Source organism: Podarcis liolepis, assembly GCF_965112155.1.
Source record: "Podarcis liolepis genome assembly, chromosome: 13".
Lineage (NCBI taxonomy): Eukaryota > Metazoa > Chordata > Lepidosauria > Squamata > Lacertidae > Podarcis > Podarcis liolepis.
The window spans coordinates 40,378,816-40,398,762 of NC_139573.1; the positions used below are offsets into that span (position 1 = coordinate 40,378,816).

Here is a 19,947-nt window from a genome sequence, read left to right on the forward strand (position 1 = left end):
TCTTATTTTTGTAATCTTTTTGGAAACTTTAATAAATATCATTTAAAAAAAAAAAGAGGTATTGCGGTTCTGAGCCATTTAAGGCTTTATAGGTCAAAACCAGCACTTTGAATTGGGCCTGGAAACTAATCGGTAGCCAGTGCAATTGGACTAGGATCAGTTTAATAAACTCAAACCGTCTTGCTCTGGTGAGCAACCTGGCCGCTGAGTTCTTCACCAGCTGAAGTTTCCGTACTGTCTTCAGAGGCAGCCCTATGTATAACCCACTTTTGTCTCTAGACTTGCCCACACTGGTATGAACCTGCCAGAAGGTTGCCCACAAGGCAAGGTGGCCCCTTGGCTGAGAAAGATTCTTGACCCCCCCGGAACAGATAGTTACTGGGAGGCGATTTTCACACAAAGCTTATCTACAATGGCTAGCCACTTCTCTTCGGTTGACCACTTACCCGTCATACGTACCGACTTCAGCACCTGAGCAATCAACCTGTTAGCCATGCGCAGGCCCAAGCGGCTGGTGGTGCCCTCCACAGCCGGAGACTCCCCCACGCTGTGCTCTTTGATTAATTTGAGAGCACAGATGTTCTCCATGACGCCTGCGGAAGGGAACATCAGCAGCAGCATTTAAAGGTCACGTTTAGAGTGAAGGCTCTCGCTTGGAGACACCCTTTGCGGCCCACTTGCTAAGAAAAAACCCACCCTGGGTCAGGGTGGGCTGCGGGGTCAAGTCAGTACAGTGGTACCTTGGATTACATACACTTCAGGTTACAGACGCTTCAGGTTACAGACTCTGCTAACCCAGAAATAGTACCTTGGGTTAAGAACTTTGCTTCAGGATGAGAACAGAAATCGTGCTCTGGCAGCACGGCAGCAGCAGGAGGCCCCATTAGCTAAAGTGGTGCTTCAGGTTAAGAACAGTTTCAGGTTAAGAACGGACCTCCAGAACGAATTAAGTACTTAACCCGAGGTACCACTGTAATAACTTACAGGGCGACTCTTAGTTCAAAGAAACAAAAACAGCTCAGGCCTAGTGAGCACTGCAACTCTTCCCAGCAGGGCCATCTTTAGTATATGCTGCGCCGGGGTGCAAAGAACTGCCCAACACCCCAATTTTTTGGGGGGGCAGGCCAAAGTTCTTGAGCTTTTTCTAGGGGGGCAGCTCAGAGTTGTGGAGCTTTTTTGGGGGGGCACACAATTCTCTCCCATGCCACTGTTGGTGGCGGGAGGAGAGCAATCTCCGCAACCAACATGAAAATGTTTATTCGGCTTTACGCCCATCATAAAGCACAACACAACAAAACAAATCAAATAAAACAGTGGACTCGTACAAGCCACCAGAAATATTACACAATTCACAAGGACAGATATTAGCAATTCAAAAGAAAAATTTAAGATTAAGGTTTAGGCACTACGCTAAAATCAATATCTGATGTCACTATAGAAAATTCTTATAACTATCAATAATCGGCTAACATTCCATTCCGTCTCTTGTACGAGAGGACGGCTGTTAGGAATTTAGCAACCTGTAGGGTAATATAAGGATCCACATCTTGAAGAACCCAGGCAAGCTGTAGGTCTACTGGTTTGTCAGCCATAGGCTAAATTATGGAGTTTAGTATACTAGCACGAGCTGAACTGTACATAGGGCAGATAAACATGACATGCTGTAGAGATTCAGATGTTTTCATTTCACAAGCACACATTGAAGGGACTTGGCCCTTAGTGAATCTATGTCTCAGGACATTTGTTGGAAAAACATTGAACCTAGCTCTAATGAAGGCATATCGGTGAGACGCGGCCATAAGCGATGTTAAGTAGGATGGAGCACGGTAGATAGGGATTATGCCGAAATTTAATGGCGAGCAGGCTCCACCACCAGCTAAGATATTTTGGTATAGCTCCGCAGCATCTAGCCTTTGATTTATACACCTTTTTGCCACATTTAGATCCAGTATTGAGCAATTCAGTGGGCGAGATCTCATAGGCCAGCAATTTGGCATGGATTTTTCCTGACCACAAATTTGTGAAGTCATCCCGCCACATGCATTGAATGAGATAGTGGTTCGGGAGTTTATACCATAGGGATATCCAATAAATCAAAACTCTCCTCCATAGAACTAACTCCACTGAGGGGATCTTAATTTTTAAAAATGTCCGCAAATGCTTGGGAGGGAAGCTACGCACCTCGTGTGAACAGTGTGTGTGAGCTGGGCGGGCCTCTCGACGGCCTGCCAATCCCAGCAGCGCCTCATCGTCCGCAGCAGAAAAGCCTGCGGTGCTCCGATGGGTTCGGCTCTGCTCAGCAGCGGCTGTTGGCTGGCCTGGCTCTTCAATGCCCGGACTCCAAATCTCGGCCCCAGACCCTCAGCCTGGTGCCCCTGAGAGCCCAGTGCCCGGGTGCCTATGGGTAAGCCGGCCCTGCTTCCCCCGATGACACGGTTGCAACGACTGAAGATTCCCACCTCCACACAGATTCCAAAATCTCATCATCTCCCCAACCAAATGGACTCTTGGGGGGAAAGGTGCTTTAAAACATTTTTTTTCCAATTCATTATAAATTATTTCCCAATACTGTTTTATCCTTTTACAGGTCCACCACATATGAAAGAACAAACATTCTAAGGTGTGCCTTCTCTACACGCATTTGTGTATGCCCAAGATCTTACCTGAAAAATTTGCAAACCGCCTGGTTGACTTCATTGCTGCGGTCAGTTCCTTGACAACCACAGTCCCATCAGCTACAGAGGAAGCAGAGCAGTTAAGAAATCATTAAGAGCAGGCATCCCCAAACTCAGCCCTCCAGATGTTTTGGGACTACAGTTCCCATCATCCCTGACCACTGGTCCTGTTAGCTAGGGATGATGGGAGTTGTAGTCCCAAAACATCTGGAGGGCTGAGTTTGAGGGTGCCTGGTTGAGAGAGACCAAACAGTGTCATGCAATCCACCTCCATTTTCTGAGAGGATAGCCTAGATCGCAAGCATTCCCAGCAGATGCCTGGTCAGCCTCCTTCTTCTGAGGACAGAATATTCCTGCCAAACATGGTTCCCCAAACACATGGTCAAAAAGATGTGCATCATGACAGCTAGTCTAGTGTTCTGGCTAAGTTCATGAGTTATGAGCCAGGAAATGCACAGCTCTCCATCTCAGCCATGAACTTGCTAGGTTTAGCTTCTATCTGTAATATGGACAGAATCACGCTGCCCTACCGTCACTGGTTGTCATAGGCATAAGGTGATAATGTTTCTGGAATATTATGACTAGTCTAAAAGCACTGTAACACATAAAGTAAAGGGGCCGCTGACCATTAGGGTCCAGTTGTGACCGACTCTGGGGTTGCGGAGCTCATCTCGCTTTATTGGCCGAGGGAGCCGGCGTACAGCTTCCGGGTCATGTGGCCAGCATGACTAAGCTGCTTCTGGTGAACCAGAGCAGCGCATGGAAACGCCGTTTACCTTCCCGCTGGAACGGTACCTATTTATCTACTTGCACTTTGACGTGCTTTTGAACTGCTAGGTTGGGAGGAGCAGGGACCGAGCAACGGGAGGTCACCCCGTTGCGACGATTCCAACCGCCAACCTTCTGATCAGCAAGTCCTAGGCTCTGTGGTTTAACCCACAGTGCCACCCACATCCCTAACACATAAAGTAAAAAGGTAAAGGTACCCCTGCCCGTACGGGCCAGTCGTGTCCGACTCTAGGGTTGTGCGCCCATCTCACTTAAGAGGCCGGGGGCCAGCGCTGTCCGCAGACACTTCCTGGTCACGTGGCCAGTGTGACGCAGCTGCTCTGGCGAGCCGGCACCAGCGCAGCACACGGAAACGCCGTTTACCTTCCCGCTATAAAGCGGTACCTATTTATCTACTTGCACTTAGGGGTGCTTTCGAACTGCTAGGTGGGCAGGAGCTGGGACCGAAAGATGGGAGCTCACCCCACCACGGGGATTCGAACCGCCGACCATGCGATCGGCAAGCCCTAGGCGCTGAGGTTTTACCCATAGCGCCACCCGTGTCCCTAACACATAAAGTACCCACCCACTAAAGATAGTGTCCCTGCATCTCACTCCTCTCGCCTCATTTCACAATCAGCCTCCACTGGGGCTGGATCTATACAGATTTTTTTTAAAAAAAAATACACTACAGAAAAACACATTATAAAAGCTCTTAATGGAAAATCCTGTTGGTGACGGATCACTGCTCTATAGCACCACCTGGTGTCACATGTTTATAACACATAACAATATAATTGACAAGTGTAGCCGAGTCCTGAGGTGGTTAATTCTATCACAACAGCCCTGGGTGCGATGGCCGTGCCATGCGTGATACGGAAATGTGGAGTAATTACTTGCCCTCTGAGAGGCTACCTACTGCATCTCTGTTCTACGTTACGTTAGCCTCCTTCCAGCGATCACTCACTCTAAAGCCTAGAAGGAAAGGGCGTCTAATGTTTATTTTCCGTTCTCTGTAACTGTACCAGAACATCTCAACTGGGTGCAAGCATGATCAGGTCACAAGTGGCTTGGTGCGGTGGCGGTCAATACCTTACTGGCCTTCCACCCACCTCAGAATCAGAGGCAGCCAAGAAGAGAGGTAGAGAGGAGGGGGGAAATCACAAGGCGTCTCATTATAAAGTTTAACGCAGCCTTTCTCAAGGTTAGGTCCTCAGATGTTGCTGGACTACAACTCCCATCATCCCTGACCGCTGGTCCCGCTAGCTAGGGATGATGGGAGTTGTAGTCCAACAACATCTGAGGACCTAACCCTGAGAATGGCTGGATTAACGTAAAGAGACTAAAGATGGCCTGGAGTCCTTATGCTATTGTATCTTCAGGAAAGCTCCAGGGATGAGCAGGGCTTCTTGGCTCGGCAGAAAGAAGGACCCAAGCCTTCTGTTCTCGGACGAAAGGGGAAAGAGGCTTGGGCTCTGAAGGTTTATTGGATTACTGTGGCTGGGTGGCCATCTGCCAGGGATTCTTTCGCTGTGATTCCAGGGGGTTAGTCTAGATGGCTCTTTGGGTCCCCTTCCAGCTCTACAGTTCTAAGATTCTATGATTCCCCCAAAGAGGAACCAACTTATCTGACAGCCTTTATGTCACACAGCTCCACCAATCAGAAGCAGGCCCATCAATCAAAGTTAAAACTTGCAGCCGTGCATTCTGCCCTACTCACAAGCCACATATGAAAAATGTCACATGTGAAGTAGCTTTCAAATTACAGTCGTACCTTGGATCTCAAACACCTTGGTACTCAGACATTTAGCTCCCGAATGCCGCAAACCCGTAAGTGAGTGTTCCGGTTTGCAAATGTTCTTTGGAACCCGAACGTCTGACGGGGCTTCAGATTGGCTGCAGGAGCTTCCTGCAGCCAATCAGAAGCTGTGCTTTGGTTGCCAAATATTTTGGATGTTGAGCGGACTTTCGGAACGGATTCCGTTTGACTTCCAAGGTACGACTGCACTGAAAGAGGAAGGAATTGTTCTCGCGCCTCCTCTCCCGGGTTCGGGTCCTGTGAACTCGGGACGTCCTTGGCAAAATGAGTAACATGTGTAAGAATGAATGCTCACCTGAAACTACCACAGAATTTATGGCTTGCTTTAGTTCTGGTCTAGTTAAATGGACCCCGATGGTTCTGAAGCAGGCCTCCACATCCGACACCTTCACTTTCTCATCCTTGAACTGGCTAAAAGTCTTGATGGCATTGTTCAGAACTACAGGGAGGAAGAACAGAAGATGGCAAAACTGTCGGCACTGATAATAAGAGGCATAATTTTAGAATCTTTTAAGGAGGACCAGAGACCCTTTCTAGTCTGTTTAAAAAAGGTATTTTCCATATTTGAAGGCCACAGCGGGGTTTTGAAGCTTAAGGGGGAAAAATAGCCAAACATATTAAGAAACTTGTTAAAGAGGATAAAACTGGATATGGTGGGATTATAAAATGCAACTCTTTGAAATTTCGATTATAAACATTGATGATGGGTTAGCAGGAAGTCACTAGTATTGTAGAATCGGATATAACTGTTGAATGACAAAATGCAACTTTTAAGTTCAAAATAAAATAAAATATGCACCGAGGAGACTGGTGACTGGGAGTGGCCACTGGGACCATATAACACCAATGCTAAAGGATCTACATTGGCTCCCAGTATGTTTCCAAGCACAGTTCAATGTGTTGGTGCTGAGCTTTAAAGCCCTAAATGGCCTCGGCCCAGTATACCTGAAAGAGCATCTCCACCCCCATCGTTCTGCCCGAACACTGAGGTCCAGCTCCAAGGGCCTCACTGCGAGAAGTGAAGTTACAGGGAACAAGGCAGAGGGCCTTCTCAGTAGTGGCACTCACCGAGTGGAACGCCCTCTCATCAGACGTCAAGGAGATTAAAGAACTACACAACTTTTTGAAGACATCTGAAGGCAGCCCTGTGTCTGGAAGATTTTAATGTTTTATGGTTTTCGAACGTAATCCGTTCCGGAAGATCATTCAACTTCCGAAATGTTTGAAAACTGAAGCATTTACTTCTGGAAGCATTTACTTACGGAAAACTCAATACGGAAGCCGCGTGGCACGTTCAACTTCCGAAAAGCGTTCGGAAACCAAAGCAGTTACTTCCAGGTTTTTGCCATTCGAAAACTGAAACATTTGACTTCTGAGACGTTTGAAAAGTGAGGTGTCACTGTAATATGTTTTTATTTGTTGGAAGCCGCCCAGAGTGGCTTGGGCAACCCAGCCAGATGGGTGGAAAATAACAAGAAAGAAAGAAAGAAAGAAAGAAAGAAAGAAAGAAAGAAAGAAAGAAAGAAAGAGGAGGAGCCTTCCTTAAAAATTCAGTCGCAAAGCCTTTCCGTCCGACTGTGTTGTACTCTGTGCCCCTCAGTAGGCCTGGAAGCCAGGGAAGAGACACCTTGTGGTAGGGGTGCAGGAGGCATGATACAAAACAGTCTCGAAATCTGTTCTTTTCAAAAAGCTGGATTTGAAAGAAATCTTCAACACAGGTTTTCCCCAGCGTAATTCCCCACCCACCATTACCGCGTTCCTAACCTGTGCCTTCCCCCTCACCTTCCATTTCTGTGAAGCGTCGCAATTTGGATATCTTCTTCAAGACTTGCCCAATATCAATTTTCCCAGTTTCTGCAGAGGGGAAAGAGATTACATCGAACGATGGGACAGCAAGTCCTGGGACCTTCGCTGCCACTGGACTCTTCCTCTATTAAAGATCTCTTCTTTTATAGATTATGTCCCTCACACACCTGCAGCCCGAGACACCTCGTGGTTCCCGTTGCCAGGCAACAGCAGCCGACTGAGAAGGCAAGACCAAGGCCTCACCCTCCCAAGAGGTGTCCTCACTTAGTAATACTCACTGTCAGAAGATGTCCTCGTGATTAGCTGTTCATACTCGTGTGGGTTTAAGCGAATGCCCATGCTCTTGAGGGTGGGATTGAGTTCGTCCAGCGAGATTCTGCTTTCCTGAAGGGTCTCGACGGCTTTGATGATGCCCTTCAGCACTAAGAGGTAAAGCAATGTTGAGTTTTACTCATGGTAACCAGCAACTGGCATAATGGCCCCTTGGTCAAAACATTAAAAGTGAACTTCTGCACCCCTCATCCCACTTTGAGGCCTTTCCAAGAAGCAAAGAGTTAGAAGGATAATCTAATCCAGCATTTCCTGATCTGCTAGTGTATTTTAGAACTAAATGGAACAAGGAAAGTATTCAGTGAGTTTAAAACAGGCATAGGCAAACTCGGCTCTCCAGATGTTTTGGGACTACAACTCCCATCATCCCTAAATAACAGGACCGGTGGTCAGAGATGATGGGAATTGTAGTCTCAAAACATCTGGAGGGCCAGGTTTGCATGTTCCTGGTCTAAAGCACTCATCTACAAAGAAGAATAATTCCATCATACTGTAAGCAGATGTACAGAAAATAAGTGTCCTCAGAGGAGGCAGCTGTGTAACTGCTCAGGGAAAGAAAACCATAGTTTGGAATGAGAGAGAGAAAGAGGGGGGGGGAAGCTGCATGCAAGAAGTCATCTGGAGATGTAGGGGAACCTTTCACTGGATATCTGACATGGAAGCAGTGGATCTTTTTATACCCAAAGGACCGTCTCCACCCCCACCGTTCAGCCTGGACACTAAGGTCCAGCTCTGAGGGCCTTCTGGCGGTTCCCTCATTGCAAGAAGTGAGGTGGCAGGGAACCAGGCAGAGGGCCTTCTCGGTAGTGGTACCCGCCCTGTGGAAAGCCCTCCCATCAGATGTCAAGGAAATAAACAACTATCTGACTTTTAGAAGGCATTTGAAGGCAGTCCTGTTTAGGGAAGTTTTTAATGTTTGAAGTTTTGTTCTGTTTTTAGTCCTCTGCTGGAAGCCGCCCAGAGTGGCTGGGGAAGCCCAGCCAGATTAAGGTTACCAGACGTCCCCGTTTCCCGGGGACAGTTCCCAGATTTACAAATCAGTCCGCTGACAAAATTCTATCATTCCTATTGAAATTGAAAAGTATCCCCGGATTCATTAAAAAATATCTGGTAACCATAAGCCAGATGGGCGTAGGGTGTATGTGTGTGTGTATTATTTACACACAGAGAGAGTTACATAAAGATTTGGGATCTGGCTCTCAAGGCAGCGAAAGGCCATCACACCAGTCTTCTGTCACTTATGACACTCCTGAATGTCAAGACCTTGAAGTCTGGCAGTGACCCACACACAGAGGGTGTGCGGCCAGCATAACTGACCGGAGTGAGGATTGGACCCTAGTCCCACCACTGATTTGGAGCCCGAGACGCGCCCCCCCCCCGAGCTTGACATCCTGACCTTGGGCCCCTAGGGAGAATGGGGTGGTGCTAGCCGTTCAAATCAGCCTGAGTCGAGACTGAGACTTGTTTGTTTGCCCTGCTACTCTCCCTGGGGAAACCTGCGGTTTACTGCTGAATTGGAACGAATGTCAGTTTGGTTTTTGCAGATGGGTGTCTGTTCTGAACGGTAGGTTTTCCTGGGGACAGTGGCAGGACAAACCTGACCCCTAAAAATCAAGGCACAAACGAAAGTGTGAAAGAACCCTGAGCTTGTCATGGAAGGAGATCTCCATGCCCTGAGCCCTGTCCAGGGTCCTGAAAGACCTGCCTCTAAACACCCTAATGTTTAGGAAGCCTTATGCAGACTGTCTTTTGCCTACATCTATCTCTTTCTACCCTATGGTGTTCACTCAATTGGTTCCCCACAGGAATGAAATGGGGCAAAAAGTTATCAAGAACAGATGCTAGCAAACATAGCCTTTCCCTGGTTAATAGCTACAGGAGGCAGTTATATATTAGGTAAAGGTAAAGGCACCCCTGAACATTAGGTCCAGTTGTAACCGACTATGGGATTGCGGCGCTCATATCGCTTTATTGGCCGAGGGAGCCGGCGTACAGCTTCTGGGTCATGTGGTCAGCATGACTAAGCCGCTTCTGGCAAACCAGAGCAGCGCACGGAAACGCCGTTTACCTTCCCGCTGGAGTGGTACCTATTTATCTACTTGCACTTTGATGTGCTTTCGAACTGCTAGGTTGGCAGGAGCAGGGACAGAGCAATGGGAGCTCACCCCGTTGCGGCGATTCGAACTGCCGACCTTCTGATCGGCAATTCCTAGGCTCTGTGGTTTAAACCACAGCGCCACCTGCGTCCCTATATTACCCACAACTTAATCTGATGCACAACGCTGCGATGTATAAAATATGTGAAGGATATTTTGCCGTTGCTTTTTTTTTTTTTTTTTTAAGAAAAGCTGTTTTTCCCTTGGGAAATACGTCATTTTTCATCTAAAATAGGCTGTTGGGGGAAATGGTACTGTTTGCCGAAAAATGCAGCTCTACTTCAAACAAAACCAGTCGGTAGAGCACAACATTGGCTATACAATGAAACTCAGGGTTGTGGGTTTGAGCCCCACATTGGGCAAAAGATTCTTGCATTGCAGAGGGTTGGACTAGATGACCCTCGTGGTCCCTTCCAACTCTACAGTTCTATGATTCTAAATTAATGGTTCTTATTACCCTGAGTAGTACCAAGTTAAAAATAAAAGAGGAATGCAAACGGGGAAAAATCATGGTAATTGCAGCCAGACAGGTTATAGTGAGTAATTGGAAAAATGCAGAAGAGCTAGGGGTGAACCAATGGAGGAAAAAACTGAATAATATTATAATTTTAAAATACCTAACTCTGAAGATACATAAAATGAAAGGGTCAGTGAGAAACAGGAGGATTGGTTTGAGAAGATATTGAATTATCTGAGTAGGTTTGAACAATTTGGGGTAATTAAAATTTTAAAAGTTAAATAAACCTTGTGGAAGGAGAAGTGTAAAGATATTTAGAAGTGTACATATGGTTGATTTGGATATTTTATTATTGAATATGTATATTATTGAATATGTATATTATTGAACATTGTATAGCCAATGTATCAGCCGCCTAAGGAGTTTCACTGTTTGTGTTTTGGTGATTGGTAAAAAATAAAATATTAAATATTAAAAAATAAAAAATAATGTTAAAAAGTTCTATGATTCTGTAAGAAAACAAAGCAAATCCCCGCCCAGATAGTCTTGAAATATTTTGTATCCACAGGAACCTTCTGAACCATAATGATTAATTCAGGGGTGTCTTACCCACAGAGGCTAGTGGCGCAAGTTCTGAAGGGCGCCAGGGAAGAGGTGGAGGCTGGACGCGGCACCTCCCGGCATCAGCTCGCCACCCTCGCCCACCTCCACCATGCCACGCCGTAGCAACACCGCACACAGAGCCTCTGTCTGCCATGGCCACCGTGGTGCGAAGTGGCCAGCTGAGCCGGGAGGCACCGCGTCCAGCCTCTGCCTCTTCCCCGCCGGAGGAGCTGCCCTTCAGCCACTGCCCACCTCCTCCAGCCCCGCCAGCAGCGCCATCCTCCCTAGCAAAAGGTGGACAACTCTGGGAAATGGGAGGAGGGGCACCGGAGGGAGCTTTACACTACGGCGCCGGATATACTTAAGATGGCCCTGGATTAAGTGCCGGCCTACTGTATTATTAAAGGGATGCGGAAGACGCTGTGGGTTAAACCACAGAGCCTAGGACTTGCCAATCAGAAGGTCAGCGGTTCGAATCCCCGCAACGGGGTGAGCTCCTGTTGCTTGGTCCCTGCTCCTGCCAACCTAGCAGTTCGAAAGCACGTCAAAGTGCAAGTAGATAAATAGGTACCACTCCGGCGGGAAGGTAAACGGCATTTCCATGCGCTACTCTGGTTTCGCCAGAAGCGGCTTAGTCATGCTGGCCACATGACCTGGAAGCTGTACGCTGGCTCCCTCGGCCTATAGAGCAAGATGAGCGCCACAACCCCAGAGTCGGCCACAACTGGACCTAATGGTCAGGGGTACCTTTACCTTTACCTTACTGCATTATTTGCTTATTTATTACATTAATATAGCACTTTTTCCTCCAAGGAGGTCTCAAGGTCCTGTGTATATTTCTCCCCACCCCATTTTTCTCTTCACAACAAGTCTGTGACGTAGGTTAGGCTGAGAGACAGTGACTGGGCCCAAGGTCACTTTGTGCAAGTCATCCAGTGGATAAAGTTGATGAATTAGTCAGTTAATCATAATAATATTAATAAATAACACTGAATTAGTAATAATTAATTGGTAACTACCCCTTCATGGATCACTGCCTTGTCGTGGCGAAGGGGCTTGAATAACTCCAAGAAGCTCTGAGCTATGCCGTGCAGGGCCACCCAAGACGGACAGGCCATAGCCGAGAGTTTAGACTAAATGTGATCCACCGGGAGAAGGAACTGGCAAACCACTCCAGTATTTTGCCAAGAAAACTCCATGGAGATAAAAAAAGGAGTAGCTTTGAGAAGAAAGTGAGAGTTTCCAAGGCATGCTTCTGGTTCATGGGGTCACGGAGAGTCGAACACGACTAAGACGACTAAACAACAACAACAACAATTGGTAACTATAATATTGCAAACCCTAGCAGATAGGTGAATTGAATTACGATATCCCAGCTCAAACAGAGCATCGATGGTGCCTCATATACATAGCTGTCAAATTTTCCCTTTTCTTGCGAGGAATCCTATTCGGAATAAGGGAATTTCTCTTAAAAAAAGGGAAACCTTGACAGCTATGCTCATATCCTCTGTCCCTCCCCAGCTGAAAATCTCACTTACCTGTCAGATCAGAGAAGTGTGGAGTGTTGGTAAAGACTTTCATGAAGTCTTTCACAACTACCTTTCCATCACCTACAAATCAAATTGAGAAAGTATATATTTAAAAAAGTTTACCTTTTTAAACCAGAAGGAGAGGACAGGCAAAAGGGGTGGGGCGATGAATATAATACCTACATAACACGCTTCCCTCCCCAGCTGACTGTCATGGGGTGGAATTTGGAGAAGGGGCTTTGGTGCGGGCCAAGTTGAAGGACACGGAGAAATTGGACCGCGTCCCAAAGAAGGGTGCCCAGGACCATGAGGGGCTTGGGAACTAAATCCCAAGAGGAATGGTTGAAAAAGCTGTTAAGCCTGGAGAAGAGGAGATTAAGGGGAGTGTGAAAGCAACCTTCAAATATCTGAAGTGCTGTCTTGCTGAAGGTGGAGCAGACTTGCTCTCAGATGTTCCACAGGGGAGGGCAAGACCCAGTGGGTAGAAACTACAGGGAAGTAAGCTTTTAGCAAAACCCTAGGAGAATCGCCATAGCGGTAAAAGCACTTTGATGGAAGAACAGCCTTCAAGAGCGATGGGCTCGCCATTGCTGGAGGTATTTAAGCAGAGACGGAATGCCAGCAATGCCACAGCTGCATCCTGCAGGAACTCCAGTGTCCCAACAGTTCTAGGAAGCAAAATGGCCAAGCTGGACACATTTCGGGCTAATGTTTCTCTGGGGCAGAATGGGAGGTTAATGTAGACCAGCGGTTCTCAACCTGTGGGTCCCCAGATGTTGTTGGACTACAACTCCCATCATCCCAGAGCTCTGGGCTTGCTAGCTAGGGGTGATGGGAGTTGTAGTTCAACAACATCTGGGGACCCACAGGTTGAGAAAGGCTGATGTAGACCAAGGTCCTCCAGATGTTATTGGACTACAACTCTAATTAGCTGAAGGCAGTGCTTATTTTCCTAGGGGTACGCAGGGGTATGCATACCGCTAAATATTTTGTGAATCTAACAGGAGAAGAAACTAAAAAAAATATTAAATTTTAAGTTTCTTCCCTAGCACGGTGAATCATTAGTTCCATTGCTACTCCCAATGGCGGCCTCATTTCCTGTCACGGTGTTTCCTGAGTCACAAGACGGAAGTGAGAGTTTAATGTGTCAAGCAGTGTGGAATGTGGATGTGTGGCGTTTTACCAATGAAAGTCGGGAAGATGTTTGTGCACACAGCCTCATGCCAAAGTGGAAGTTACTGTGAGCTGTCAGCTGTGTAATATGAGGCAATGCACGTTCTTTGTAAAGGTAAAGGTAAAGGTAAAGGTAAAGGTAAAGGGACCCCTGACAATTAGGTCCAGTCGTGGCAGACTCTGGAGTTGAGGCGCTAATCTCGCTTTATTGGCCAAGGAAGCTGGCGTACAGCTTCCGGGTCATGTGGCCAGCATGACTAAGCCGCTTCTGGCAAACCAGAGCAGCGCACGGAAACGCCGTTTACCTTCCCGCCGGAGCAGTATCTATCTATCTACTTGCACTTTGACATGCTTTCGAACTGCTAGGTTGGCAGGAGCAGGGACCGAGCAACGGGAGCTCACCCCGTCACGGGGATTTGAACCGCCGACCTTCTGATCGGCAAGCCCTAGGCTCTGTGGTTTAACCCACAGCGCCACCCGCGTCCCTACGTTCTTTGTACTTTTGTCCATTTACTGTATTTATTTCCCCCGATCTGAACTATAAAATGGTGATTTTCTTGAGTCAAAATGAAAGTACCCCTAAACATTTTTTTTGGGGGGGGGAAGCACTGGTCCCAAGTGGCATGGGGGATGATGGGAGCTGTAGTCCAACCACATATGGAGAGCACCATTTTGACTACCCCTGATGTAAACTGTGCGGTTGCAGAAGACATTGCAAGACAGAGAAAGCCTCCCTGCTGCAGTGCTGGCTGGATATTCCAGCAGTACGGACGAAAAAGTATTTCCTCCTGTACTTACCATCCACAGATACGTGTTTCAGAGCTCGCTTGAAATCGTGGTCGGACAGGTGGACCCCCATGCATCTCGCAAAGGCTGGGAGGTCGTGCACCGCCACCTTGCCTCCTTCAATCTTGTCGATGGCTTGAATGGCACCTTTCAACACTGCAGACATGGACACTGTTAGGATTTTTATCCACCCAAGCTGCTCAGTAGTAGCACTGTATTGTTTATATCATGTGAGTGTCTGAGAGCGTGAGACAGGAACTCTCAGTACTGTTGGAGTACTGCTGGAGAAGTTACTTTTACTTCTGTGTGAGATGTTGTTCTGTACTGGGCCTGAGAGAGCACAGACACGCTGATGGATTCTCTGTATATAAGACAGTAAATAAAGTACAGTGGTGCCCCGCAAGACGAATGCCTCGCAAGACGGAAAACCCGCTAGACGGAAGGGTTTTCCGTTTTGGAGGTGCTTCGCAAAACGAATTTCCTATGGGCTTGCTTCGCAAGACGACAATGCCTTGCGAGTTCCTGCGGGGTTTTTTTCCTCCCCCCCTTTTTCTAAGCCGCTAAGCCGCTTATCAGCTGATCCGATCAGCAGATAAGCTGCTAAAAGCCGCTAAAAGTGCTAATAGCGCTAATCCGCTAATCCGTCAATGGGCTTGCTTCGCAAGACGAAAAAACCGCTAGACAAAGAGAATCACAGAACGGATTCTTTTCGTCTTGCGAGGCACCACTGTAGTTTTAGAACTACGGTTGTCTCTTTCTTCTGCAATGAGATGCCAGAAGATGAGCGGGCTCCTCTCAGGAGGGAGGGATTGCTTATCACCGGTCTCTCTGGACTGAGGAAGATTTATAGCCAGAGGGTGACCACCGGAGAGACGCCCCAGTGTCTTGGGAAGGTGGTGGCCTTCCCGGGTGTTTTTCCAACAGACACCTGATTTCTCAGCTGAACTTCAGCCTAGAACTTTATCCCAAGAACAAACCTTGTGCACAGTGTGTTGGTTCTTACTCCCCAGAGAGGGTTGTATATTCCTGGCCTGCAACAACCACCGTCCCTGAATGGTGTTGGCTGGGGATGCTGGAACTTTGGAGTCCGCATGCAGCGATGGGAACAAGCTTTTTAATGTTAAGTAAATAAATAAGCAAACAAATGGAAGCATCACCACAGCAGCAACCAAAGGTAAGCATGGGGCGAAACTATTTGAGGAAATTCAGCAGGCCCCCTTGCAAACTGGACGAAGCCCCCCATCTTGCCTTTTTCACCTGTGAAGAGGGGCAGATACTGAGGTTTCAGGTCAGTGTTTCCATGCCTCTGTGTTCCCACTAGACTATGGGATGTCAGCAGCAGAATCCTACATCAGCTATACCTTCAAGAACAAGTACAGTGGTACCTCGGGTTAAGTACTTAATTTGTTCTGGAGGTCCGTTCTTAACCTGAAACTGTTCTTAACCTGAAGCAGCACTTAGCTTATGGGGCCTCCTGCTGCCACCACATGATTTCTGTTCTCATCCTGAAGCAAAGTTCTTAACCTGAGGTATTATTTCTGGGTTAGCAGAGTTTGTAACCTGAAGCGTATGTAACCCAAGGTACCACTGTACAGTCCCTTTGGCAAAGGAAGTTCTTTGGGTGATCTAAACACGTTTGTTTGTCCTGGAAGATTCATCATCAGCCTCTTTCAATTATTTTTTTACTTGGTTTCTTCTAAGGCTTTGTCTTCCCCCACACTGTGCTGGAGAAAACATTTGCCCTGGTTTTCAAATAAACCACCCCTGCCAATCATTATTTGGGGCTGGGATGTTCCACTACTGGCAATAGCTTGGCTCTTGGTGTAACTAAGGGGTGAGATCAAGCATCCTTCATCCCCCTGGAAAGACCTTTAACCCAACCTGACGCAGGAAGGTCTGGTCCGCTTACTTGCGAATTCAGTGATGCGGCTTGTTTTCCCCAAGGCAGACACGAAGTTGGAGAAGTTCACCATCCCATCTCCTGCAATGTCAAGTTTCAGGTATGAAATCATGAGGGTTTGTTCACAGGGATCGGCAGACAACTGTATGAACCTGCCTTCATCACCCAACGCCATTCTCTGTGTCCGGGTCCAAAAGAAGCACACAGGTTGGTGAACAGAGACTGGACCTGCCGCCCCAGCCCCACAATCAAGCTAAGGGTGGTGGGAGAGAAAGCCATTCTCTCTAAGTCCGCCACAGGAGGTGACCTCCCTTAGTAGTTCAAAGTACCGTATTTTTTGCTCTATAAGACTCACTTTTCCCCTCCTAAAAAGTAAGGGGAAATGTGTGTGCGTCTTATGGAGCGAATGCTGGCTGCGCAGCTATCCCAGAAGCCAGAACAGCAAGAGGGATCGCTGCTTTCGCTGCTCAGCGATCCCTCTTGCTGTTCTGGCTTCTGGGATTCAGAATATTTTTTTTCCTGTTTTCCTCCTCCAAAAACTAGGTGCGTCTTATAGTCTGGTGCATCTTATAGAGCGAAAAATATGTTACCTAAATTATACTGCTGGTTGATGGTCTTTGAGGCCTGCCAGACTAACAGAGCCCCTGCAACAGCACACACAGATTTTTAGATTTAAAAAAATAAATAAAAACCAGAAGGAAGAAAGGGAGGGAGGGAGGGAGGGAGGGAGGGAGGGAGGGAGGGAGTTGAGGTGCTCAGGCAAGTTTGGAATGGAAAGGAGCACCGCACACTTGCCACACCAGCCCAAAGCCTGCCTCAGGCGAAGCCCAAAGGACCCTGGAGAGACTCACTTGCCAAACCCGCCTTCTGCAGCACGTCCTGGAACTCTTTCTCATTCACACTCACTCCCATTTTGTGAAAGGTGGAGTGCAGTTCATTGCCTTTCATGTAATCTTCTGCAAGTGTGTTGAGGATATCGAAGGCATTCTGCAAGGCTGAAGAGAGACTCTAGTTAGGGGCAAACTACATGCTATACACAGAACCAGCGAGACGCAGGTGGCGCTGTGGTCAAAACCACAGTCTCTTGGGCTTGCCGATCAGAGGGTTGGTGGTTCAAATCCGTCTGATGGGGTGAGCTCCCGTTGCTCTCCCCCAGTTCCTGCCAACCTAGCAGTTCGAAAGCACGCCAGTGCAAGTAGATAAATAGATACCGCTGTGGCAGGAAGGTAAACAGCATTTCTGTGCACTCTGGCTTCCGTCATGGTGTCCTGTTGTGCCAGAAGCAGTTTAGTCAAGCTGGCCACATGACTCGGAAAGCTGTCTGTAGACCTGTTGGCCTGAAGACGAGATGAGCGCCGCAACCCCATAGTCGCCTTTGACTGGACTTAAACATCCAGGGGTCCTTTACCATTCACCTTTTTACCTTTACACACAGATTCAAGTAACAAAGCCCCGGCTCTATTTTTCTTTAAAGAACAAGCAGTTTCACAAGGGGGTGAATTTGAGCAGAGGAGAGACAGAGGGAAGGGTATGCTTAACTCTGCCAACCATTGTTGTACAGTATTCTAAATTATCCCTTCTCAGGTCTACTTCTCCTCACCAAGGTTTCACATTCATCTAGATTCCCACCACCTCACATTTCTGTGTCTGCTTTTGGGTGGTGGTGAGCATGTAGACAGAGACAGTCTATGTTGTTGTTGTTGTTGTTGTGGTTGGTGGTTGTTGTTGTTGTTGTTGTTGTTGTTGTTGTTGTTCTTGTGCCCTTTATGAAAAGATCCCAGGGCAGTATACAACATTAAGAACATATTTTACGGAGCATGATAATACAAACATACTACAAAGCATAATAATATACAGTGGTACCTCAGGTTAAGAACTTAATTCGCTCTTGAGGTCCAGTCTTAACCTGAAACTGTTCTTAACCTGAGGTACCACTTTTGCTAATGGGGCCTCCCACTGCCACCGCGCCACTGGAGCACGATTTCTGTTCTCATCCTGAGGTAAAGTTCTTAACCCAAGGTACTCTTTCTGGGTTAGCGGAGTCTGTAATCTGAAGCGTATGTAACTCATTATATGAAAATGATGTCTCGCTGGTACCTAACTCCTACTAAACTAGCAAAAATGTATAGAACGGGTAAAAATACATGTTGGAAGTGTAAAGAGAAGGAAGGCACTTTTCACCAGATGTGGTGGACATGCAAAAAAGTATATTGGAAAATGATTTATAACAAGTTGAAAAAAAATGTTTAAAATAACTTTTGTAAAAAACCCAAAACCAAAACAAAACTTACAGCTTTCTTACTAGTAATTTTAGGTCCAGAAATTCCTAAGGATCAGAACAGATTATTTATGTATGCTACAACAACTGCATGGATGCTATTTGCCCAAAGATGGGAGGATGACAATCTACCTACAAAAGAAGAATGGCCTATAAAGATGATGGACTATGCTGAATTGGCAGAAATGACCAGGAAAATCAGAGATCAAGAGAATGATAAATTTAATAAAAAAAAGAATGAGGAATCTTTAAAAGTTACTTGAAAGAAGACTGTAAACAATTGAGAACACTGGCAGGATTTTAAAAACGCTTGCAATGATGCGAGAACTATGGTAAAAATTGAGATTTATGAAAATATGGATGCAGTTTGAAGAGAATATCTGGGGAAACCATGGAGGGAAGTTCAGGGATTCTGAGAATCCTATTTGTAAAATGATTATGATTTATGTACGATGACAAATGTTAAAAGTGGTAATGAATTTACAAAATTATATACAGTATACAAGGGGCCTCAAGAGTAACGGGGCAACTCCCCACCCGCTATGTGAGGTAAGCAGAGTTTTACATAACAAGAGGCCCATTCTGCTGTCATCCCTAGTGAATGCTGGCTAATGGAATGCAAGGTTGTGTTCTGCCCACCACCCAATGCCATTAGAAAACTTGTGGCCACATTTCCCAAGGCAATAGATGACAGCGAAGGGCCGCGAGAAAAGATGATGCCGTGGTTCCATTTCAACCCCTTCAGCAGCAGAGGAGTGCTAGGAAACACCAACAAAAACTACAATCTTTGCAGAAATGCCTGCTTCAAGTAAGACTCGGTTCCAGCTCTTTTTCTTTGGGATTTCAAAAGATGACCACTACCTGTTGGGCCCTGGACCCATGTCTTCCAAAGCCTGCTCTCTCTTTCTCTGCTTAGGTGGTGAGAGTGTTTCTCCATCCTCACCCAGGCACCAAAGACTCAGACGCAGGCATAGGCAAATTCGGCCTTCCAGATGTTTTGGGACTACAACTCCCATCATCCCTAGCTAGCAGGACCAGTGGTCAGGGATGATGGGAGTTGTAGTCCCAAAACATCTGGAGGGCCGAGTTTGCCTATGCCTGGCTCAGAGTATGGCTGCCAAAGAGGCTTAAAGGACCACACGCAGCTTGTGGGTTTGCCCACTGCTACTTTAGGGTCTCTAAAATGGCCATTTGGGGTGGCTGAGATGCGGGGGAGAGACAGGACACCAGCCCCCATAGGTGGGGAGGCGATTGTCAGCAAGAGCAAAGGCAAGCAGGCTGCAATTCACTCCAAATCTTTGGGATACGGCAGGCAAATTTCTAAAATAATAAAAACTTTTCCGTGCCATTGTAGATTTTCCTAAGCCCACGTATTCAACCAGTAAGCAAAAGGCTATATATTAGAAGACAGTTCCCCACTCCCCTCTGTCTTTTCCTCTGTATTTTAAATTAATTGGGTTAGACCCACTGAAAACAATGGACCTAAGTTAGCCATTATTCATTAATTTCAATAGGTCTATTCTGATTACGACTTAAGTGAATACAACTCACCATGTTTTTAATTGTGTGCCATTTTTCCCTCCCCCCCAACCCTTTTATATACTCCGTTTTATTTTTATATGGCTTTACCGTGATGTTACTTATTTTGTTGTTAGCTTCCTTGGGCG

At 46.8% G+C, this 19,947-nt stretch overlaps 1 protein-coding gene across 5 annotated transcripts in view; it reads right to left on the reverse strand.

Moving 5' to 3' along the window:
• Positions 1 to 19,947, reverse strand: part of LOC310690462 (uncharacterized protein) — a 123,773-nt gene that overhangs the window by 77,584 nt on the left and 26,242 nt on the right. For 4 of the 5 annotated variants that reach the window (XM_083469372.1, XM_083469371.1, XM_083469374.1 and 1 more), the window contains 9 exons: positions 16,854 to 16,997; positions 16,012 to 16,083; positions 14,115 to 14,258; positions 12,153 to 12,224; positions 7,347 to 7,490; positions 7,045 to 7,116; positions 5,558 to 5,701; positions 2,664 to 2,735; positions 447 to 593 (listed from right to left, as the gene is read on the reverse strand). In XM_083469372.1, coding sequence (XP_083325498.1) covers positions 447 to 593; positions 2,664 to 2,735; positions 5,558 to 5,701; positions 7,045 to 7,116; positions 7,347 to 7,490; positions 12,153 to 12,224; positions 14,115 to 14,258; positions 16,012 to 16,083; positions 16,854 to 16,997 — 1,011 coding nt within the window. The remainder of the gene's footprint in view (positions 1 to 446; positions 594 to 2,663; positions 2,736 to 5,557; positions 5,702 to 7,044; positions 7,117 to 7,346; positions 7,491 to 12,152; positions 12,225 to 14,114; positions 14,259 to 16,011; positions 16,084 to 16,853; positions 16,998 to 19,947) is intronic. The other variant, XM_083469373.1, reaches the window with a different exon arrangement.